Genomic DNA, 25,302 nt, shown 5'->3' with positions numbered 1-25,302 from the left:
ATTTAGTCTAATATATCTTCAAATGCTTTCTCCAGATTGAGTGTTTCTCTAGTCATTGCTACAACTCTTGCTGCCAGGAAACAATCCTGATAGGAGGAACTAGCTTTTCATTTCTCAAGCAAATCACTTTGTTCCTGTTGGCCTGTCCAATGACTGCCAATAATATTTTTTTTAACCCAGAGTCTTCAGGTAATATTAAAAATGAAATTACAACAACAGCAATAACAAAAATACTTCATTCATATACATATTATGTAATATAATTATATATATGGTTTGCATATGAGTAAATAAAATACACGTGTATATATGTTCATATGATACATGAAATATCGATATTGAGGGCTATAATGTTCAGTTATTGCTTCATCTATCAATGCATTTTACTGGGAACTGAATATCTCTATGGAAAACACTGTAAATAGAATCTTTGATGGGGAACATACACAGAATTTTATTTCAGGACGTTATGAATGATTTCTGAAAACACTTAGGGAATAGTTAGTGAGTTACCTGCTGTACAAACATAAGAATCTAATTTTGGAATGCAAGAGCTTCCCTAAAATCAGATGTGTTTTCATGCAACTGTTGCTGTAAACAAGTATATTCCTAGGGCTTGGTGTCTAGATTCTGTAGCCAGAATGCTGAGATATAGGTTCAGAGAGAAATTCTGTCTCAAAGGACTTCAAGATGAAGCATTTGAGAAACTCATCTCAGTGCCAACCTCTGACCTCCATATGACCTCCTTTACCTTCACAGGTAAAGACACACACATCCACACAAATACACACATGTACACCTTCACAGTTGAATATACATACACAGACTCACCTTCACAGGTGAGAATACACACACACTTACAAACAAAATATACACACACAAGCACAGATATATATCTTCACGAATGAATATACACATAAAGACACATGTAATACATACTCGAGGCAAAATTATTTTCCATGATGTACAGAACTATTAATCAGAATTGAAAAAATGAAGTACTTCATAATACTTGAGATATTATATACCACGATATTTAAGCCATACTCAACTTTTGTCATTGATGAGGCTCGAAACAGTACGATAGGGTTTCTATCCATTATTTTAATCTGTATTAGAACCTTTATTCCATAGTAGATCGTTGCTCCACTGTATTTCCAGTCAATTCTGCAGCAAAGAAGGTTAGAATATAATCAATAAGTATAAATTACATGTAAGAAATAAAAACTATATTTGAAATATTTGGAGACATTATATCAGTCTGTATAGGAACAATCTCTGAAGAGGCAGGAGAAGTGAGGGGGAATGAGGAATGTGGAGGGATAAAGTGATAGAGGAAGAAAGGGGAGGAAAGGAGAAGGGAGAAAGAGATGAGGAGATAGATAGATGATAGACCAAAAGGCAAACAGATAGATAAATACATAGATAGATAGATGATAGATAGATAGATGATAGACCAAAAGCAAACAGATAAATACATAGATAGATAGATAGATAGATAGATAGATAGATAGATAGATAGATAGATAGATTTTAAAGCCTGTATTTCAGATGAAACTTAAATTTCTTCTCCTATGATAAAATGTTTTATGGTGTATTTTTTGAATATTGTCTAGCTGCAACACTTTGTAAGCTTGTTTTCCTAGTATAAAACATAAAGGATAAAAATTATTAACATATATAAAATCATGAGAAGGAGTCCATAGTCTTTTTAACATTCTTGTGTCACAGAGACATTGGATTACTCTCTGCATAGAAAATTACAGTGAATAGATATTGACTTACCACATTCTATAAAAGGATCTGTCTTTGTATAGATTCCCAGTCACTTTCTCATTTCTTAGTCCTTTTCTTTCTTGTAAACTGTTCCCACAAATAGACAAGGAAATGAGTAGTGTAAACAAGGGGGAAGAGTCTTTGCGATGCAATAAAAATAGGAATGGATTTTCCAGAGTTATTTTAGATCAAAGTCTAAGGAGTCCATTTTGAGACCCTTCACAGCATTGGGGGGATTGTTGTCAATAAACCTGGTAATTTGGCTCTTTAAACACTGCTAGATGCTATGAATTCCTGGTACTTTGTAGCTGTTTCTCTAAAAGTCAGCTCTCTCCTTTTTAAGCAAGCATTAAGCCAGGTGTCTCTTTTTCCCTTCCTAAGAGACTACAAGGGCAAACTTGAAGAAGTTTCCAGAAATCTTGAGTTTTGTGCTTCTGACTTATCAAGAACCTATTTCATGTCTAAAAATTAAAGAATGCACATAGAATAATATAACCACACTCCCACACTCTCTGTGACTAGCACAATCCTTTTGAGAAGTACAGTCTCATTTCACTGGAAGAACTGTGGAATCTGAAAAGGTAGCACTAGATCAAGAAGAAGAGTGTGCAGAGATAACTGTGATGAGAGAGATAATCGCTCAACATCAAGCATCGTTATGACAGGTTAGATAAGGCAGTTTCACATAAAGTTAATTTTGAAAATTGAATGCACTAACTATGGCTCTTTTCTTTTGTTTTATGTCTTTTTTTGCCAGCAGTATGAAAGAAGTAGGAGGAAGCCATAAGCAAGGGAGAGGTCTCCGGCCATCCACCTGTAAGCCCTGCCCTGTGGCCTATGGCAGCCCCGTTTGTGGTTCCGATGGGCATTCCTACTCTTCGCAGGTGAGGGCAGCTCTACTTACTCAGTATAAAATAAATAATACCTATTGATTCGTGCTGTGCTCTAAATGTGACATGACTCTGAAGACTCATGTGCTTGAACGCGGTTCCTACGTGTTGGTTTTGCAGTAGAAGGTTCTGGAATCTTTAGAAGATAGAGCCACCCAAAAAGAATAGGCCACTTGGTGTGTGATTGGCAATTTTCTAGCACGATCCCGCTTCTGATCTGCCGTTCTTTCCTGAGAGCAGGCATAACGTAACCAACTGCCTCGGTTGTGATGATATACACCCCACACCTCAGTAGACGGGATCCCTCCACAAAATTCTGCAAAATCAAACCACTGTACAGAAGTTCTTGTCAGACATTTAGACACTGCCACACAAAAGCAACTGATCCAAAAAAGTAACTTAAGCTAATCAGCCATCTGATTAAGCAGTTCTTTTTGTAATTTCATTATTTGCTTTAAAAAATATTATGAAATCATTTCTTAGGAATATAATATCAAGTGTATTTATTTCTCCTATATAAGAATTTTTTGAACCATGAAATATTAATGTAAAACACTGAAAAGCAATATTTCCTTCATTATCTTCTGTGAATAAAGCCACAAATAACATTAATAATAATTAGTGTTATAACAGCAATAACAACAATAGTTCAACACTGAAATCACTATTTTAAAATCTCAAATCTAACCTCCTACATCATCTCAATTAAGCTTCCCGGAACCCTTTAGCAAGCACCGGATTTAAGGAAATAACAGCAATATGATCAATTTATACAACTGATTATTATTAAAGCCAGATTTGATAATATCTCTACATCAATGTCCCAGGTTTCTCTACTGCATCATTCTGAACTCATAGTCACCATGTCATAATATTATAAGATTTTCTAGTGTTTAAAAACTTAGAATAAATTGATGTGTGTTCTTTGATTGGGGATAGGAGATTTACAGCCTCTATATTAATTCTCATAGTTCATTCATGAATTTATTGTTTTACAAAAGAATGTTCAAGTAAGATAACAAACACATCAAACAACATCTAATTTATGAATTCAGTAATGCACACATGAAGGATTAATTATGTGTTTTTGGTAAAATGTATATATATAAGGTCTTTAAGATAGACTCAGTTTAGTTTATGCCTGTTTTTTTAAATCACTGTATTCTGGAATTTTTTACTTTCAGAATATTTTGGCTTTGTGGAACTAAAATAAATTCTACTTTGAGAAATATTTCACTGAAGCATCCTCTTGCATTTATAAATTCTGTTAAGAATATGAGAATAAAAAACCGGTTCAGTCAATAAAGTTAGACACTGCATATATGTTAAGTATTGTATTAATACATATGTATTTATGTATTGCACCAAGTAAACTATTGTAGAGGGAATGCCTTGATAATTGGTCAGTTCGTTATTTTTTTCAAAATCTTCTAAGCAGAGGATGAAAATGGTTGAAGGCAGAGTCATGGGATCTTTATTCTGCCTTTCGATCCATCGACGCTGTGAGCGAGTGAACACCATGATGCAACAGCTTAAATAATTGCAGGTGCCCCGCAGTTCTGTTATTTCGGTGTTTTCTTTTCAGATTGTGCAATTAGTTCTCCCAAGTTTCTTTATTGTGATAAGCTTAGCAAACAGAACAAAAATTATAAATGATGTTTTCATTGCACACTCTAAGAAGAGGCAAGTCGTTACACTCGGGCAGAAGCTGGTGCCTGGATGAAAAAAGAGAGAGGGATTCATAGGGTATCCAATAAAAGACTTTAGGCAAATTATAAAATCATGATATCATTTTAGAATGTATGACTTAGTTGGACTGGAAAGATATCTCAGTAGTGAAGAGCACTTGTGCTTCTTGGGGATGTGGGTTCAATTTTTGATAACCACATGGCAGGGTATAATCACCTATAACTTCTGTATAGCCAGTGCAGGGCATCCAATGCTATTTTCTAGTCTCCACAGTTACTAGGCACACCGGTCCACAGATAAACTTTAAGGCAAAACTCTTATACAATGAAGATAATTAAAAACATTTAAAATGTTGGATGCTTTATAAAAAGTGATCATTTTTATTAATTGCAATATTGTCATATTAATCAAAATTATAATATTGGAATTCAAACACTGAAGATTGGAACTTTAACAAAGTCATGAACAAGAAATTTTAAAGTTGCACACACAAAAATAAAATAAAACCTGAAGGGACAGATTAGAACAATTCAAATGTAGTTTTACTAGAAAATGTTTGGAGCATATGTGATTTTCATAAAATATATTCCCATAACACTGCCTCCGTTATATTATCAGAAGTAATTGGCCTCTGTAAAAGCATAGTTAATCTTTCCTCTCCTAATAAGAAAGCTAATGGTTTCTGAATTCTTTGAAATTAAGCAATGCCAAAGAAAATCAAAATATTACTTCATTCAAACTAAACGGAGAGGGAATCATTCTGGAAATTGACAAAAAAGATGAAGGTCTCTGCTCTATACTTTAGGCAAAGCCTAATGTGATTTATACTATCAATCTTCAGTGTGAACTAGGAATTATTCCCCAATACTACAGCTTTATTAGAACATGAATGGTAAATGCATCAGTTTATATAAATTGTGCATTACATTTGCTCTGAGAATAAATCAATAAAACAATACTGATGTTTTAGAATTGAGCAGGGCATAAAGAAAAAAAGGCCTGTGAAGTCAGCAATGGATGCATTTAGGCTGTTTTCTATTGTATTTAGTTCAGCCTGACAGTTGAGCTAAACAGCGGTGAATCCCTAAGGAATAGACATTGTTTATAAAACTGTGTGTGTGCGTGTGTGCGTGCATCTGTAGAGAAAGAAACTAGAATGATTGTCTATCTCATCCTACAACTCCCAGCTTCTGCTGCAGATATGCTACTGAAGGTAGTGGAGATGAAACCCCATAAACAGGTGAATTTGTATATAGGTATAGTTGAGAAACATTATGAAATTTCTTCATATGTGTTTGGATTCTTATGACTATGTATATGAATATGCATACAATAACATTAACATCAAAGAAGACTTTGTTGTATGTTTTCATGTGACAATATTTTATTGTATCAATTTTAGCTGGGCAGTGTAGGTGCATGCCTTTAATCCAAGCATATGGAAAGCAGAGGCAGGCAGATCTCTGTGAGTCTGAGACCAGCCTGGTCTACAGAGTGAGTTCCAGAACAGGCTCCAAAGCAACAGAGAAATTTTGTCACTAGCAAAACAAAACAAAAATATCAATTTTAAAACCATGTGATTTCTTTCATTTGTTTTCCCTTAAATGAGATATATTACTCCTTTTAGTGGCTATTAATTTTAATTATTGTATATGTACACTGAACTCTGACTATAGAAAATTTGTGATAGCTAACAATTATAAGTGTTAGGCAATATGTTGGCATTTAATTTTATCTTCCTCCACAATTTTTCTTTGTTTTAGTTGAGACTTTTTGTTAAGAACAAAAGTCAGAAAAGCATATGTGCTGTTTCTCTTTGAACATTTTTATTCAATCTGAGCTTGATTTTGTAAGTAACTATTCAAATCAAAAGTAAAAACATAACTAAACAAACAAAAGACACAAAAAAAACAAGCTACCACCACATCAGACAAACTTGCATGAATGCAGTAAAATGGTTGGGGAGGAGAAGGTGGGGGAAGACAGCAGTGAGAAATAAATGTAAACAATGATCATTTATTCGTTTTTAAAGGAACTCTATTTTTATTGGATTATTTGTTCTTTGGATGACCAATTTCTTGAGTTCTTTGCATATTTTAAAGATCAAACCTCTGTCTGATGTGGGGCTAGTGAAGATCTTTTTCCATTCTGTAGACTATAGTTTTGTCTTATTGACTATGTCCTTTGCTTTACAGAAACTTTAAGTTTTAGGAGGTACCATTTATTAATTGTTTCTCTCAGTGTCTGTGCTGCTAGGTTTATATTTAGGACGTGGTCTCCTTTGCCAATGGGTTCAAGTGTACTTCTCACTTTCTCTTCTATAAGGTTCAGTGTGGCTGGCTTTATGTTTAGTTCTTTGATCCATTTGGACAACCTTTCTCAAGACCCAGTAATACCAAGTTTGGGTATATATCCAAAGGATGCTCAATTGTGTCTCTATGTTCATAGCAGCATTGTTTGTCATAGCCAAAACCTGAAAACAATCTAAATGTTCCCTCAACCAAAGAATGGATAAGGAAACTCTACATTTTTTTTTGATTTTTTTTTTATTAAATTATAAAAGTTTCCATTTCAGCCCCTCCTCCCAACACCCTCCCACTCCCCCCACTCCCTCTTCTCCTCCCTCTCCATCCCCTAGAGCAGTCAGGGTTTCCTGCCCTGTGGGAAGTTCAAGTTCCTCCCCCCTCCCTCCAGGTCCAGGAAAGGTGAGAGTCCAAACAGACTGGAGCGCCAAAATCCAGTATATGCAGAGGAAGCAAGTCCCAGTGTCATTGTCAATGGCTTTTCAAAAAGGCTCCGGGCCAGCCACATTCAGAGAATCTGGTTGGATCACGTGCTCGTTCAGTCCCAGTCCAACAGGCCTTGGTGAACTCTCATTATATCAGTTCCCTTGTATCAGTGGGTGCTCGCATCCCTCGCAGTCCTGGTTACTTTTTTTATTTTCTTCATCTTTCTGTTCCTCATTTGGACCGTGGAGTGCTCAGTTCGGTGTTCCAATATGGGTCTCCATCTGTATCGCCATCCAACGTCGGATGAAGGTTTCCTCTGCCCTTGTCTTCTTTGCTCACGTTCTCTTTCCTTCTGCCTCTTATTTGGACCTAGGGAGCTAGGTCCCGTGTTCCAACGTGGTTCTCCGCCTCCATCTCCATCCATCGCCAGATGAGGGTTCTATGGTGACATGCAAAATAATCATCAGTATGGTTGTGGGCCAACGCCGGTTCAGGCACCCTCTCCTCTGTCCAGAGAACCATCTGGGGATCTCTCCTTGGACCGGGGATCCCCTTTAGTCTCTTGTAAACCCTAAAATGATTCCCTTAGTTGAGGTATATACTTGCCTGATCCCATATCCATCCTTCCTCCCTCCCCCCATCCCAGTCCCCCGATCTTTCCCCAATCCTCCCCTACTCCCTTCTCTCTAACCCTCTCCCTTTCTGACAACCCTCCCACCCCCCCATGCACCCGAGGTTACCTGGGACTCTTGTCTATTTCCTACCTCCTGGCGGATAGCTAAATAATCTTCATCAGGTTCATCTTCTTATTTAGCTTCTCTAGGATCACGAATAATAGGCTCAAAGACCTTTAATTATGGTTAGAATCCACTTATGAGTGAATACATACCATGTTCCTCTTTTTGGGTCTGGCTTACCTCACTCAGTAAAGCGTTTTCTATTTCCATCATTTGCATGCAAAATTCAAGATGTCATTGTTTTTTTACCGCTGAGTAAAACTCTAATGTGTACATGTTCCACACCTTTTTTAACCATTCTTCTATTGAGGGGCACCTAGGCTGTTTCCAGGTTCTGGCTATTACAAATAGTGCTGCTATGAACATAGTAGAACAAATGCTTTTGTAGTATGTTAGGGAATCTCTAGGGTATATTCCCAAGAGTGGAATTGCTGGGTCCTGAGGGAGGTTGACTCCCAGTTTCCTGAGAAACCGCCACACTGATTTCCACAGTGGCTGCACAAGTTTGCATTCCCACCAACAATGGATGAGTGTTCCCCTCATTCCACATCCTCTCCAGCATAGGCTATCATTGGTGTTTTTGAGTTTGGCTATTCTGACAGGTGTAAGATGATATCTCAAAGTTGTTTTGATTTGCATTTCCCTGATCGCTAAGGAGGTTGAGCATGACCTTAAGTGCTTTTTAGCCCTTTGAAGTTCATCTGTTGTGAATTCTCTGTTTAGTTCAGTACCCCATTTTTTAATTGGGTTAATTAGAGTTTTAGTGTCTAGTTTCTTGAGTTCTTTGTATATTTTGGAGATCAGACCTTTATCTGTTGCAGGGTTTGTGAAGATCTTTTCCCAGTCAGAAGGTAGCCTTTTTGTCTTACTGACAGTGTCCTTTGCTTTACAGAAGCTTCTCAGTTTCAGTAGGTCCCATTTATTTATTGTTTCTCTTATTGTCTGCGCTCCTGGGGAAACTCTACATTTTATTCGGCTTTCCTCCCTGCTCCTCTCCCCTTCAACTTTCTCCCACAGTCCCCAAGCTCCCAAATTACTCAGGAGATCTTGTCTTTTTCTACTTCTCATGTTATGAGACTCTCTCCCAGTGATCTTGTATGATATCATATACTTTTATTAATTTAGATAGTAACATGTTGTAATAAATCATCTGGAATGAGTCTGAGGCGTTTTGTCATTGATTTTAAAAAAAACCTTCTAATTCCACTAAGAGATATACCATATTGAATGGAAATTTCAGGTGTTACATCTACTCATGTTTCATAGAGCTCACAGTTTTCCACATGTGTAATTAAATTATATATATATATATGTATATATATATATATATATATATATTAAATTCTTCATTTCCTTTGATTTTATCTCCTTATACACTTTTTCTAGACTTCTCAGTCTGATTTAGTCTCCACATCCTTATGTGAGCAACAATTTAGAGAAAGCTGCTTAATACCTTTTAGCATTTTATAGGAATTTACTTACAGGCTTTTTATGTGTAAAGGAGGAAAAATTAAAATGTCTTAGAATAGAATAATATTAAACTGGTATTCAGCAGCCACCATCGACTAGACTAATGCTATGGTCTATATAATATTCATCAACATATTAAACAGTAATGCTAGCAATTACAGTGTTTCTTATATAATGCATTTTATGTTTTTATATAATGTTCCTTACATAATGAAACCATTGTATTTCAAATTGAATAGATTTGTTTTATAAATATCCATATATTAAACCATTTTTTTCACAAATTTTTAACATTTTTAACATTGTAGAATTTATACTTTCTTACTATTATTATAAGCACAATCATTATTTCAGTTTCTATGAAAAGAAATTTCAGTTGATAGCCTTTCTACTACATGCCAAATTAATAGAACAATAATATAAGGTAATAATCTAAGTTGTTTTTAAATTCATTTTATAAAACAAAATTGAACATTTTTTCTGAAATAGTGTTAACTAAACTTTAATCCTAAAACAGAGAAGCAACAAATTCTGAAATTAGAGCCAAGTACATGCTTGCATAGTTAGCCCAATTGCTATCCTAGGAACATGATGCTGGCACATTTACTGTGTGTGGATTCCACATGAATTATCTCTTTCTAAGATCAATTATTCATCAGTTATCCAAAAAAAAGAACACTGCAAGAATGGCAGGCTATATGATAGATTTGAAGGAGCCAACTATGATGCAATTCATCAAAAATATACATTCTAGACAGCAAACCATTTTAGGTCAAGTTAAAAGACAGCTGTAACACAATGCACTGTAACATGTTGGCAGGCATTATTCCAGTTGAAACACTCACAATGGCTTTAGGAAGCTCAAAATCAATTTACTGACAGTTTGTTTGGAAAAAAAAATACTTCCTTTGCCAAAGACACATAATGAATGCATGCAAACAAAAGAATATTAAGGTGCCTAATTTATACTAATCAGTGGTCTAAATTGAAATGCTAGTATAAAATTAATGTGTCCAGTTCATATGCAATGATGTGCTCCTTATAAGAATGTTACAAGGTATGTAATATATATTAAAATCTTTATTCAAAAATAATCTGAAGCATAGATATCTATGTGGAATAATAAATCCTATAGAACACAAATTATAAGAGATTATCCCAATGTATAATATACCAGATTCCTGTAGATAAAATAGAAGGCTCATGAAGTATCTTTCTGATAATTCTATTATTGGGAATATTTGTTGATGAAAGGTAAAGTATCATTGAATCTCAAAAGCTCCCACATCCCAAGGAGGGCATATTAATCTCAAATAACATAATAAATGGATCAAAATGATCTACTCAAATAGAGAAGCAAGATTATATGAAAAAGGTGACAATAAATATTTGATGCTCAAATTTATTTTGCTCTTCAGAGCCTCAAAGATGGAAACTAATATCAAGATAAGTCTTTGGTCAATGCCTATGAAGAAATAAATAAAATGTCTAAATGAGGACACATTATCATACTCTCTACAGCACCCAAATGACCTGAGCTTCATTTTAAGTGATGTCATCAGAGGACTTTCCTACAAGTTCAGAGACTAAATTCACCCTTGGGAGCTTTCTACAAGCCCACCTACACTTGTTGTAACTAATTAGTCTTGGACTGTCTCTAAAAACTCAAGATCCAAGGACCCTGGTGTGCTGTGTTAGCAAATGACTGCCATCCCAGTTTGGAGCAAATTTGTACTCTCTATACTTTGGTACTGGAACATACTTGTTGTGGGTCACCTGCTTTAATAAGGAGGGAAAATAATAAACAATAAACAATTGCAATGTACAAATTAATTCCCCTCATTAAAGCTTTTGATGAGAACAGAAACAGTTTCCTAAAATAATGTGTTATTCTTTTAGGAGGGTGAAATATATGTTATTCTTTCACATATAGAGAATAATTCAATGTCCACTATGATGAATATGGCTACACTGTGCTTGTTTCTATATTCCACTTCTGACTGGTGATCTCATGGCTGTGATATTTCTGTGTGAATTTTGTGTCCCAGTTGGATAAATGGATTTAAAGTTGAATCTGTTCTTAGTTTCTTCCCTTTGTCTTTCATGGGAAATACCAGAGTGAAGATTATAGGAACAAGTAGAGGAAAACTTAGTTCCAGCTAAGAGTGAGAAAGCTTGCTTGTTTGTTCTCGCTGTGTTTATAATGTTGGTCCTGGGTTTACCAGAGAAATATATCAGTTCAAGAAAAATTGAGACCAAAAGTGATTTGTGTTCTTTCACACTTCCAAATTGTTTTTTGACTATAATAAAATGCTATGATTTCAGTAAGGAAAATATAATTGCAGTTGTTTTTTGTTGATAATATATCAATGAAAGATCCAGTTGTTACCAGAATGATGAAAATCCTGCATGAATTAAAATACCTTTCTTTATATCCTCTTTCGTAACTCATGTTCATTATTGCACTCAGTTCTTTCCCAAACCCTTTACCTTTAGCTTTTCCTCTTGTAATAATGTACTCACTTGGACAATTGTTTGCATACAAATGTCTGCTGGCTAGATTTCACAGATGAGAGAGTAAACAGTTGTTCATTCTCAAACTATGTAAACTCAATATACATTCTATATTTATCAAATATTCCTGAATATTTTAACTTCATTTCTTTAAAACAAATAGTATTTCTATATATACTCCAAATGCTCACTTCATCTGTTGATTATTAACTTCTTGGATGATAATTCCTGTTGTACTGAATAAAGTAGAAGAAAATATTTTCGACCAGTTGCATAAGTCATTCAGATACAACTGGGACTTATCTGTGAAAATATGCCTATCTCATTTCAAAGACTACTAAATACTGCACAGAAACTGCCTAGCATACTACATAATGAACAGATTCAAAAAAAGGCTACTTTCTACTTTAGATTTTGCTGTTTCAACTGACTTGAATTTCTTGTTTTTTATGAATAGTGAAAATAATGTGTTTGTAACAATATTTTGACTTGAAGAAGGTCACTTTAGTGAGCACTCAATAACAGTTCTCTGGGTTAAATGAGGACAGGATCTTGAGAGTTTATCTTTTGATAGACCAATGCCTACCAAGAATTTGTAGCCTTGATTGTGTTGAGATTTAAAACCAAAAAGTATTTGTGGTTAGAGCACACTCATGTTTGTGTGCTGGGATGGGAGGAGATGGATGTTCTTCTGTTAATCCTAGATGTGATTGGCAGATTTTTGTGTCACTATATAATGAATGTCAAAAGCACTTCACTCGCTCTTGGTCAGAAGTGTCTCCATCTACTTACAGGTAATTGAAGAGAAGGTATTCTCATTTAGACCTTATACCCTAAGTCATCTGCTATGTCCCTGTTGTAGATCTCACTTTGAACAGGTGTGTCTGCACCCTGGCAATAAGGGTCTCTTATATACCGCAGATCTGGCCTATACTATGATTGTGTTTTCTACTTCCTTGACAAATGACAAATGACAAATGACAGGATAACTATCCTGTGACTAGTATAAGAAACCTGCTCTGACTTTGCTTTTCTCAGTTTGTCATAGCTTAAATATTCCCAGGATTGTTACTCTAGTTGGTGGTAGAGCTGAGAGAGAGGGGCCTGAAAATGAGGTAGGCTAAACTCTCTTGCAATACTCACTTTATTCAGAAGATCAGACACCTGATATTCTGAGGGTTATGGAGGATCATCTGAATAAAGCAAACAATCACAAAGACAAGTCTCACATAGAAAAACCATGCTTTTCCATAGAGGTATAATAATAAGAACAGCTAAAGTAAGTTCAGTCCCATCCAAGGACAGAGAAACACTCTGTGTATAGAAGAAATGGAGGCCACAAGACTCAAATCTTATTATCTCACAAGCACTCAGAATTTTCTTCATACAACATGATTCTTGAATCATGTTGTAAAAACTCACTATGCAGATTTTTAATCAGAAATGCATCAAGCACCACTTTCTCTACAAGATTTGCATTATATCTATTTATGGATTAGCAAGAATGCCCTTTCTATGGTACTTTGGCTCACTTATACCTTGCTATAAATTTCAGTCCTTTGCTAATTAAGAAATTAAGCATTGTTAATGAAAAATACAACCAGTGGATAGAGATAAGATCATTTGAAAGAGAAATTTTTAATATTCTAATGTTCTTTTTAAAAACTGTTTCCTAAAGTTTCCTTACTTTTCCCACAAAATTTATCTAATAATATTAACTCTAAGTGCTTTCTTGGTTATAGTGAAGTTGTAAGGTCCATTATCTACAGAGTACATTATATATATATATATATATATATATATATATATATATATATATATATATGATTTTGCTGTTCTTTCAAGTAATGTGTAGAGAAAAAGTCATTTTGTTGGATCATTTTAAGGAGAAAGTGTTTCATTTATGAGAAAGTATTTTGCAAAGATAATCTCAGCTAATTATATAAAATTTAAAGAGAACTTTTGATTGTTTAATGGAGATTATGGCTAAGAAACTTTGCTAATAGATGTTATTTACAATAACATTAGGATGAAACTTAAATTATTTCTTATGCATTATTTTTATAGTGCCTACCAACATAAAATGAAAGCATCATTTCTCCAGAAGTTATATAATTCACATTCATAATAAACATATTTAGGAATTGTATTTATTCTGACAGTCTCATGTATGCTTCCTGATTAATTCTGATGCTACACTCTTTTTTACTTTAACTATTTTTAACACCATCACCTGACTGTGGATCATATTGTTCTGTTTTGCATCTCACTGAGCTTAAACTTTGGGTCCTAGTTGTGACCATATTTTTTTTTTTACCTTTTTCTTTTTTTTTTTTTTAGTAATTTTATTAAATTATAAAAAGTTTCCATTTACGCCCCTCCTCCCAACGCCCTCCCACTCCCCCCTCCCTCTCCTCCTCCCTCTTTGTCCCCAAGGGAAGTCAGGGTCTCCTGCCCTGTGGGAAGTCCAAGTTCCTCCCCCCTCACTCTGGGTCCAGGAAGGTGAGCATCCAAACAGACTGGATCCCAAAAATCCAGTATATGCAGAGGAAACCAGTCCCAGTGTCATTGTCAATGGCTTCTCGGAAAGACTGCAGGCCAGCCACATTCAGAAAAACCAGCCACATTCAGAGAATCTGGTTGGATCACATGCTCGTTCAGTCACGGTCCATCTGGCCTTGGTAAACTCTCATTAGATCCGACCCCTTGTATCAGTGGGTGATAGTATCCCTCGCAGTCCTTCGTCATTTTCTTCCTCCTTTTGCTCCTCGTTTGGATCTTGGGGGGCTCAGTTCGGTGCTCCAACGCGGGCCTCCATCTGTTTCGTCATCCAACGCCAGATGAGGGATCTATGGTGATAAGCAAAATATTCATCAGTATGGTCACGGGCCAAGGCCGGTTCAGGCACCCCCTCCTCTGTCCAGAGGACCATATTTTTAAACATCTCTATTAGGGCCTGTTTGCCTCTCCAGCAGGGATATAACTAAAGACATGACCCTTACCCCTGAAAATGATATTAGTGGCAAATGTATCAACAGGGAAGTATAAAGTTCAGTGGTCCCCTCTGCTATCTCTTCCTGGCTATTGGCAGATCAACTCGTGCTCAGAAAAGTCATTTACTTTTAAGAACTGTGTCAGCCCCAGATGATGGCACTTCGCAGTTTCCTACCTTTTCTATGCTTCTTATATTCTACCATCTCCTTTTTCTCAATATTTCTTAAACCTTAGTTGGAGTGAAATAAATAGTATTTAAAAAAAACAGTATTTGTATTTTTCTGCTCATCCAACATTAACCACATTATAAGAAAACACACAAAATTCACTCTTAAGATTAAGCACGTTTAAACCAGACATGAATGCGATATAAGACATTTTTGAATAAAGCAACAATAAATCAAAATTCTAAATTAATTTTTAGTACAGATTTACAGGTTTGTCAATTAGTCATTCAACATTAATCTTAAACATTTTGTAAACCATGTAATGAATAAAAAATTTATATCAAGTCCAAGGAAAACTAAAGTAATAAATTGACAGAAGTTATAGTAAAATATTAAAATAACTAATTCAACTCTAATTAAAGCATTTGTAATTAATTACATATTTCTACTTTAGATATTGATCATGTTACAGCTTTAAAATTCATTGGGATTTTTCATAAAAATAATTTTTACAGTTATTAAATCACTGGATCAGTTTTGAAAATTTGTTCCAGTGAAGGAAAGATTTCTGACTTGCACAAAAGTGGCCACAGTTTAGTCATTTGTTACAGGGACAGTTAAGGATTCTGTTGTCTGTAAAGATTTTTTTTCAACAAGAAAACACTGAAATATTGGAGGATGTTAGTGACACGATTAGCCACTAAGTGAGTGTTTTGCTTCCTGATGTAAGCTGAATTAAATTACCCTCCTGTGCCTTTCACATTGGAGCCAGAACGTCTACCTCATTTAATTTTAAAATAATTTTCTCTAAGCAAATTATGGAGGTAACTTCTAAAGAATTCATGTTGCACCATAATTAGCAGATACAGTCCTTTTGAGTAGGAAGGTTTTCATCGCCTCTTACAATATGGATTTAGGTTAAATTCTTTTCATCATAGCAAATATTCAGCTATGAAATATGTTCTTAAGGATTTTAAGACAATCATGTTTAACATTTTATAGTGTGTCACGTTTGTAGAAAAATCAATTCAGGCCAAACCAAAACTGCATTGAGATATAAAATCCCTTGTTTTGTAATATTTTAGTTGTTTCCTTGAATTCTGATAGACTCTATTAACTACTGTGAAGAAACTCTGGATCATAATATCTCAGGGATTAGGTAAGAAACTTGGGCATATTCTTGAAATTCTGGGGAAAATGGAATTATCCTAATTATTTTATAGAAGGGTTTGGATAAGAATATTTGAGAAAATAGCCTTATGCTGTTTATCAATTGATCTCTGGATTTAATAGAAAGTCTTGTGTTATAAAGTTACAGTAGTACCTCTTATTTATTAAAATGTGAGAGTTAGACACACTCCACTTACAAATTTGCAAACGATGATTTTAAAGGATATATATGCATATATGGTTTTGTGCATATATTTATAATATATGTGTCTACATAAAATGAAGGCAAGTACATTATATATTAAGTATGGATACAAGATCTATGCTATATTGATTTTTGTATGCACATTTGATTTGTTCAAGATTAAAGGAAATGATGGAATTATTTCATGTTTGCCTACTTATAAGTGCAAAGTTTTCAATGATTTCTTAGTGTGTTATGATATGACACTTGCGTGTGCAAGTTGATGACTGAAGAGACAATCAAGTGTGTGCCCCAATCATAGAGTCAAGTAAGAGAGATACATCATACATGCTCAATGACTGAAACGAAACAGAAACATATTTGAAGGACAGCGTAGGAGATGTACTTTCAATTTCTATATTATTCTTCTGTCCTCTTGTAACTTAAAGTTCTGTAAACCAGAATATGAATGATCTATGATTTCTGGGCTATTATACGCTGGGCTGTGGTTTCTAACGAAATGACACCCTGAGTAGCAATAGTACTTCCTTGTCCATAGAAAAATTAATTATACAGAGTGTGTAGGATGTCCCCTAGCAACATAGATATAAATGAAAACACGTTAAAATTACAAATATAAATAATATACCTAGGTATCTCCGAATTTCTATTGATATAATTAAGTCTAAATGTATTTGAGTAATGTTTTGTTTCCTTTTTATTTACACAGTGCAAACTAGATTATCAGGCGTGTGTCTTAGGAAAGCAGATTTCTATCAGATGTGAAGGGCGCTGCCCATGTCCATCCGATAAATCCACAAGCACAGGAAGAAGTGTTAAGAGAGGTAAGTGTTCTAAATTTATTTACAGCTTTAAATATAATCCACTATTCCAGAGTATTTCGTAATAAAGGGTAATTAATTAACCTGAGAAAAGGTTGCTTTTATACATACAACTAGCTATAAGGATAGCCTCTCCTTTGTCAGATTATTCTCACTTGAACCTCAGTTATATAGATGTCTTCCCCATGTCGTTCACAGTTATTATAAAAAATAAAGTGAAACTTGAGGACTGTTTATTTTGTGTTTGGTATGCAAATCTAAAATCTCTAATTTATTTTTAAATTCTTAGATTTGAAATGTGAGGATTTAGTCTGATATTTTCAGACTTAGGAATTGAGACTTATTTGAGCACATAAAAAATTAATTGAATATTGTTGTTATAAAGGAGATGCATACCCAGTATGCAGTGTACTTATGCATGTGAATTTAAATGAAACAGTTTTGTAAATAAAACATTTTAATAACTTAATAAGTAATACCTTCTGTTTTCTTAGATTACCTCCTGAAATTTTAGTGGTGGTTTTTGTGTGTGTGTGTGTGTGTGTGTGTGCGCGCGCGCACGTGCATTTGTGTATCTATATACATGTGTGTGAAATTGCCATTATACTTTTGGAAAGGGCTACAGAGTACCAAAATTAGCATTGGTATTTATAACTGTTTGACTCTTCTAACTTGAGAATTATCATTCCATGGTAGAGAAATATTCATTACCAGTCTTTTTTTTACCCCCATTACTAGTCTTTTTCTGAAAAATTTTGTATAAAGGCTACAAAGATAAAAAAATGTAATTTCATGTCAAATTTCATTAAATCATATAATATACTACATGCTAAACCATACTATTTTGAACATGGAATGCTGGATTTCTCTATTATAACAAAATGCCAAGGCTATTGAGTTTATAAATAGCAAAGGTTAATTTGGACTTATGGCTCAATGGTTTTAGTACTTGATTTTGATATGATATCACAGTATAGAACTGTGGAAAAAGCAGAAGCATCCATCTCATGGTAGCCATGAAACAGGACAGTTTCCAAATCATTTTCAAGAGTTTATGTTCCAAGAACTAACTTCCTTCCTGGACTTCAAATACTCAAACACTGTGGATTTTCTCCAACTGCCTAGTAGTGACACAGACTTGGAAGCTGAAATATTCAGTCCACAAACCTTTAAGGGACATTTAAAAATACAGGCCATAGTATAGCTCTTGATCGTTGTTTTGAACCCATGATGAATATGTTATTTTAGACCTATAGTCTGAAACCTAGTGGTATCAGTTTTTAACATATCAGTCAGTAAACTAATTCACATGAATATTTTAAATAAAATCATATGAAGACGCTGACAATTGTTAAACGTATAATTATTGTTCAAAAGAGAATCAATCGATTTTAAAGTGGGCAGTGACTACCCGGTATTCTCCAAGTGGCTGAGATGCCTTCTAATCGCAGCCATATGCTTTACACATTGCTTCTTTTGTCTCACAGTAGAAGAGATTAACTTCCAAACTTTGTTACTTATGTATCATTTTTCTGTCCAGTTTTTTTTTCAATATGTTCTAAAATGACTTTTGGCACAATGAATATGTCAATTATCTCTATAACATCTCGAGTTAATCATAACTTTCTTTCAACTGAGATTTTTATATCTTTGCCTTTCTCACTCTGCTCCCCAGTGAATACATTTCCACAGTTGAAATTAAGACTTCTAACTGTGGTAATCACTTCAGCCATGATATAAATCCTACCATATTCATATCATTTATTTTATGTATAGTCCATTAAGAACTTTTGGAATGTTTTCTTTATAAGTGTTTTCACCAAAATTGCCATGCTCCTACAACAAGCTTTTTGTTTAATAATATTTCACAATTTCAATCTTGCTTTTGAATGAGGAAATGTGTTTTACATGGTATCTCATTATCCTACCATTTCATAAACTGTGATAGAATGCCGGTATGGATTAAATTAGGAAAGTAACACATGTATAAATAGAACCCCCAGTGAATAAACAATAATTGTTTTGTATCACTTAAATTTTAATTACAGTATTTTTATTAATATATCATGACGCAAACTTTTCTTAAAGTCATACTATCAGGGGATAAAGACAATTGGAGTTCAATTGTGCATCCAAAGAGAGGTAAGAGGATTGTGAACTAATTCTGCTCTGACAGATTGTCAGGGCAAACTTAGAACAGGATTTTGCCAGCTACTGTGGAAAAGCAGTACAGAAGATTTTGAATGTCATTTCTCCACAGTGCCAAAGGCCAAGAGACATGGGAAATGTAAAACTCAGTTCAGCATCATTTCTAATCTTCCACCTGTCATTTATAGTAGAAGCATGTCTTAGGGCGCCTGTGCAGTGCAGGAAATTCTTTTTAATGTCGTATCTGTTAGAGAAGTAGTGAGAAGGAAACTCTACTCTATGAAATAGCTCTTTGGTCTTTCTGATCTTCCCTCTGAGGTCAAATTGATAGAACACCAGGTTTTCAGTTTATTAATTTCTCAGTGAACCTTTTAAATTTGCTTGAACTTTATCAGTACTAATAAAATAGGTTTTACTTACAAGTAGAGGGAAGTGTATTTTATCATTAGTCTCTCAATAGAGTTAGTCCTTAAGGGATATACATAAATTGGTCAAGCAATTAAATGTAAACATCATAAATGAAGAATTATAGATAATTTACAGTTTTAGAATTCTGGATCCTGATTATAGACAAAGATTTAAACTAATCCTTCAATAAACCACTTGAATATAATTTTCACATATTTCACACTTACAGCTTTCCCTCATTTAAAAACATCCAGAGCATCAACTACAGGAAATACTGTTCGGTTATGAGATTTATTCTTTGAAAGGTGTACCCACATTATTATAAGAATGAGGCCATATCAGCTGATCATAAAAGACCATGGCATGCTTGTATAGCTAGGAAAATATAAGATTTATTGTAAACATTAACTCAAAATAGAATATTTTCTTAATTTTAGTATATTCATGTAAATGCAATTATCTGTTCTAAAGGAGACTTACATCATCAAAGACCAAGAACTTCGAGAAAGAGCTTAGAAAAAGATCATATTCCCTTGAAACTTGAAAATGTTACCCTAGACATATTGTTCATTGCAATAGTTCATAAGCGGAGTGAACCACATATCTATAAAATTGAAAGTGCTGTGTTTTGTTATTCCTTTGATTTTAGGGTCAGTATGTTATTTATTTGGCTTTTCTATTCTAACTAGAGTATGAATTATGTCTCATGCTTACTGCATTTATGGGTCATGGAAACTTTAGCTTCCTCTTGTGTTGTTGCTTCACCCCTGCCCCCCAGGCTTTAAGACATCAGAGTGTGTGCATCTGGAGCATTTCTGCTACCATTGTCTGCCATCACTGCGGCAGCCATATCAAGGTGCCAGCTGAAAACGTGATAAAAAATGTCTTATTTTGTCATGACAGCTTAGCCAGCTAATGGGCCTATGGCTTTACATTGATATCGTCTCTTCTGAAGATGCAGAAATATTTGGATGGTTTCTTTGGTTTTTGTTTTGTTTTTGTTTCCTTACTTTCTGTTTATTTATTGAAGCTCTATCCTTTATCCGTGACAGCCTTCACTTATTTGTTAGTTTGTTGGGTACTAAGAAAAAGCATTAGCAGTGAATTTCATGTTTCTCAGAAATCACGTACAAACGTACACAAAGAATGACTGCTTACCTCCCAGTTGAAACAGAAGCTGTGCAAAATATATTTATGATATATATTAGTCATTATGCCCAATTGCCAGGATATAGTGATAATTAATGATCTTTAAATAAAATGATGCAGCCTTATAACATAAAATGTAAGAATGGAAAGAAGGGGAGATAATAGCTCAACAGTTGAAAGCATGTATTTCTCTTTCAGAGGACCAGACTTCAGCACCCAGAACCCATGCTTTATAGTTCACAACAACTTGTAGATCTAGCTTCCTCTGCTCACCTCTGTGGAGACACATGGACATGGGGTACACAGTTACCGTGATTCCCATAATCATGAAGATAAATAAGATTAAAAACACATGTTTTATAGAAGATATTAGAATGGAAAAAACATGTTGATCTTTTTACTTTAGAAATATTACAATTATTTTAAATATTTAATGGTCTCCTTTTTTTACTTAGGTTGCATAACAGAACAAATGTGTAAACAAGTTATACTCGGGGTTTATTTGATGACTCTAAAATAGAAAAGGAAAAGTCAAGGATTTTAACATATGGTTTGCTCTAATGCTTACATAGTTACTACTTGCAGACTTGAGGATCCAATTTGGGATGTGTCTAACATTGATTACTTTAACTTAACATAATGTGATATCAGCATTTTGCATTCTGTAAAATAAACAACACTGTCCAATCATAATTCCTGCTGATTTGGCAAGAAACTCCACCCTAACACTCGACTAAGCATTCATCAGTTGAGATCAACAGAGCTGTGTCCATTAGCAGAGTAGCAAAGTTATAACTTTCTGAATGATTAATGAGACACCGACTCAGTTTCTCTGCTGACTAAATTTTCATTTTAATTGAGTTTTCATAGAACACAGTTCTTACAAACATTCTTTTAAAATATAAGTCTACTTATTCAAAGGATAAATTTTATTAAAAGTGTACATGAGTAGACTTAAAATAATATCAGGGTATCACAGCATAGAAGCTAGATAATAATGGTATTGCACACAATTTGGGTCAGAGACAATATCATCTATATTTAGTAAGTGCTCATTTTGAATATGTAGGGAGATAATAAAATATACCTTTCTTATATTTGTCTTGTATTATTGAAGACATGGAGCTGTAGTGGTAAAGCTTGGCAATTTCAGCAACTTTGTATAATTTCTGACGTATGAGTAGATAAAATGATGAATTGCGTTTTAAGTGGATTACTGTTTTCCAGAGGAATCTGGGTTTTCTGAGATTCACTTTCTGAACTAAACTTGAATATTGTGGAGCATTCTCCTGAGAACATCTAAATGTCAGCTTTAAGAAATGTTCACTTATAACCATAGATTGCTGTAGATGATATTCGATATAGGATTTAGTTCATATTTGGTATTTCTATAATGTGTAGCTTTAGCAGCAAAAACAAGCCCCAGAAGCATAGTAACAAAATCACAAAGTATCACAATGGCATAATAATTTGAAATCAGCTCATTAATATTCTTAAGCATACAACTGAAATTAAAGGAAGCCATTTAATGTCACAAACTATTTTTAATAATGTTATTTATTCATTCATTCCACAAGTAATTTATACAATAAATATATAGCATATATAACATGTAAAAAATGTATGCATGTATGTGAATCATCATTTTTAAGTGAACAAAGACTTTATATGAAGTGATAAGATTTTTTGCTTCTCTGTTTTCATACACATCTATATATGCACAAAGATATCTAAAATTGCTAATATTGCCATTAAAGATACTACAAAACATCTTTGACAATTTACATGTCCAATATTAAATATTGTATCATACCTAAAATTAAGTCATTTTGCTTTTGTTTACCTTTATGTTAGCCTATAGCATTCATCTTTTTAAATAATTGAAACTATTAAGCAATTACTTTTAATTAATGTTTAGCCTTATTTGGTACACTTCATTAATCAGTAATTTCTTTATGTTAGTCATACAACGTTTTCCACAATTGTATTTCTCTTGCAGTGTTCTTATGAAATGTGCATGTCAAATGTATCTTTTATAAGCAAATATTTGTAATTCTTCTGTAATAATCAAGGAGTTCCAGCATAGCCATTTGGAAGCCCTTCATACTCTAGTGAGTAAAAGAGTTGTGTCATATTTATAGATTAAAAGAACAATTACATTTTTTAAACAGCATTTAACTCCCTCCTCTTACATTCCCATTCGAGATACTTAAGAAGTAAGGATTATGTATTCCTTTATATCTATACACAAAACATTACTGTTATTATCATCACTTCATGATAGCCATATTGTTCTTCATCTAGAAGGTCAGAAGGCAAAGATTTTGAAAAGAGTGTAGGTGGTATTTCTTCATAGACTATCACTTAGTTTGCTAGCACACGTTCTTCAGATTCTATTAAAATCTTACTAACTTCATCAAGGTTCTCCTTGACGTTTCCTGGGATATTTGAAAATGTCTGCTCACCCAATATGACCACAGACCAATGAAATAGTTTCACACAAGTCTGTTTTGGTGAACTGCAGGCAGAGTTTTTCTCCCACCTGCCAGTTCACAAATATCCGGGAGCCACTTCACAAATTATAACATGGAGGCTTATCTGAAATATCAATGATTGGTCAATAGCTCAGGCTCATTACCAACTGACTCTCACATTTTAAAATAATCCATATTCCTTATTTGCTCTCTGTCACATGGCGGTACCTTTATTAACAAGGCATGTTCCTCTGTTGCTCCCTCTGTATCTGTTGGCCTCTTTTTTGGCTCCACCCTTCCTTTACCCACCATTCTGAGTTTGTCTTTCCCTATCTAACCTCCTCCTCTCCAGCAATAGGCCAGTGAGCTTGTTTATTAAACCAATTATAGTGACATATATTTATACAGTATATAAAAGGATTTTTCCACAGAATGAACCAATGTGTTTAATTAGATTTCTTACAGGAGTTTGGATGAATACAACTATATCACCGAAAAGTCTACCCCACCATAAGTGGTGACTCAAGAAAAGAAATGAAAAAGGAAAAATCAGTTGTATCCCTATAATCCCTGTGCATTAGGAGACATTGTTTCATTATGGATAAGGATGTTGCATTGAATGGACTTCCAATATATGTTAAGATCACAGAAAGTGGCTTAACCTTTTGAAAATGGCATCCTGATCTCTTGCTGGTTCTGATTTCCATGGCTAATGCAATATTACTGCTATCATCTCCCCAGTAATTGGGCATCTAACCATCAGTCCTATACCCCTTCAATCTATCTTAACAGCTCACTAGGCCTCATCAAGCTGAGAACTGCATTGTTGTTTGCTATACTTATTGCAATGCTTAAGATTGTGTGTAACAAACATATTGTAACAGAGAACTAAGTTTTAATTATTAAGACTTCAGATGAAAACAAGTATGAGATAATAATACCAAGGCTTGGCATGTAGTAAAATACAATTGAGAGAGTACAGTGTTAATTAATCAAAATTCTAAGACTAACTTGTCTCAAATTCCCGTAAAATTCTAGGATGCTTGACCCAATATTATTGCTTAAAGTCGTATATTTAGAATGGTCATAATATGAACAAGAAAAGCCATCATTTGAACTGGAAATACAATGTTGTAGCATCTAGAGTAAAACTAATGCCCTATAACTTGGAAGTGGTTAAAGTACATAAGCTTCATATTAGTTCAACAAAATGCCAGAAAAAGCCAATTAAAAGAGAAAGTGCCTAAAATCTCCACAGCTTCAGTCTGTGGTTACTCACCTCCATAGTTTCTGGACCTACAGTTGCAAGAAAATTTGACTACATTGTACACCTTATTACATGAGAAATCTAATTAGGTAACCTAGAATAAAGTTCTACAATGAAGCGTTGTATACCAAAAGAACAAAATCCAAGCATTTCTTATAGACTGAATAATGCTCCCTACTAGAATAAAATAAATCAAATTTGTACATCTAACACCTAATTACAAAAATATGCTTAACATAGTTCTAATTGTAAAAAATTATGCAATTCAGGAGGACTAGTCGTATACAGTACTAGTGATACTTTGGGGTAAACATAAAAAGCCATATGGCAGGATCAACAGGAAGGTAGCTATTAAAAGAAATATACTCAGGCTGGAGAGATGCTCAGATATTAAGAGACTAGATACGCCTTCAGATGATGAGCAAGGCTCCAAGCTCTCGTCATGAATGTCTCACAACCACTGGAGACTCCACCTGCAGGGCATCTGTATTCTTTTCTGGCTTCCACAGCAACCTCTTCACATAACAAATGTCAGTAGATTTTTTTTAAAAAGAAGCATTCTGGTTCTGAATTCACATGTTCACCTGCTTTACGTGTTGGAACTGGTTTTTAATAAAGGTGTTATCAAGTCCTTGAGATGATTTGTACAACAGTAACACTAGCAGTGTTTTACATACTCCGTAAATAAACACTC

The 25,302-nt window shown here is 34.3% G+C and overlaps 1 protein-coding gene across 3 annotated transcripts in view; it reads left to right on the top strand.

Annotated features, from left to right (window-relative positions):
* The window catches only part of Spock3 (SPARC (osteonectin), cwcv and kazal like domains proteoglycan 3), a 346,847-nt gene that overhangs the window by 244,218 nt on the left and 77,327 nt on the right, over positions 1 to 25,302 (top strand). For 2 of the 3 annotated variants that reach the window (XM_087900747.1, XM_087900746.1), the window contains exons 5-6: positions 2,534 to 2,660; positions 17,051 to 17,165. In XM_087900747.1, the coding sequence (XP_087756873.1) occupies positions 2,534 to 2,660; positions 17,051 to 17,165 (242 nt within the window). The remainder of the gene's footprint in view (positions 1 to 2,533; positions 2,661 to 17,050; positions 17,166 to 25,302) is intronic. The other variant, XM_087900748.1, reaches the window with a different exon arrangement.

The sequence above is a fragment of the Myodes glareolus genome, chromosome 23 (genome assembly GCF_982192425.1).
Source record: "Myodes glareolus chromosome 23, mMyoGla1.1, whole genome shotgun sequence".
NCBI classification, from domain to species: Eukaryota; Metazoa; Chordata; class Mammalia; order Rodentia; family Cricetidae; genus Myodes; species Myodes glareolus.
This window is presented reverse-complemented; position numbering and strand designations above follow the sequence as displayed.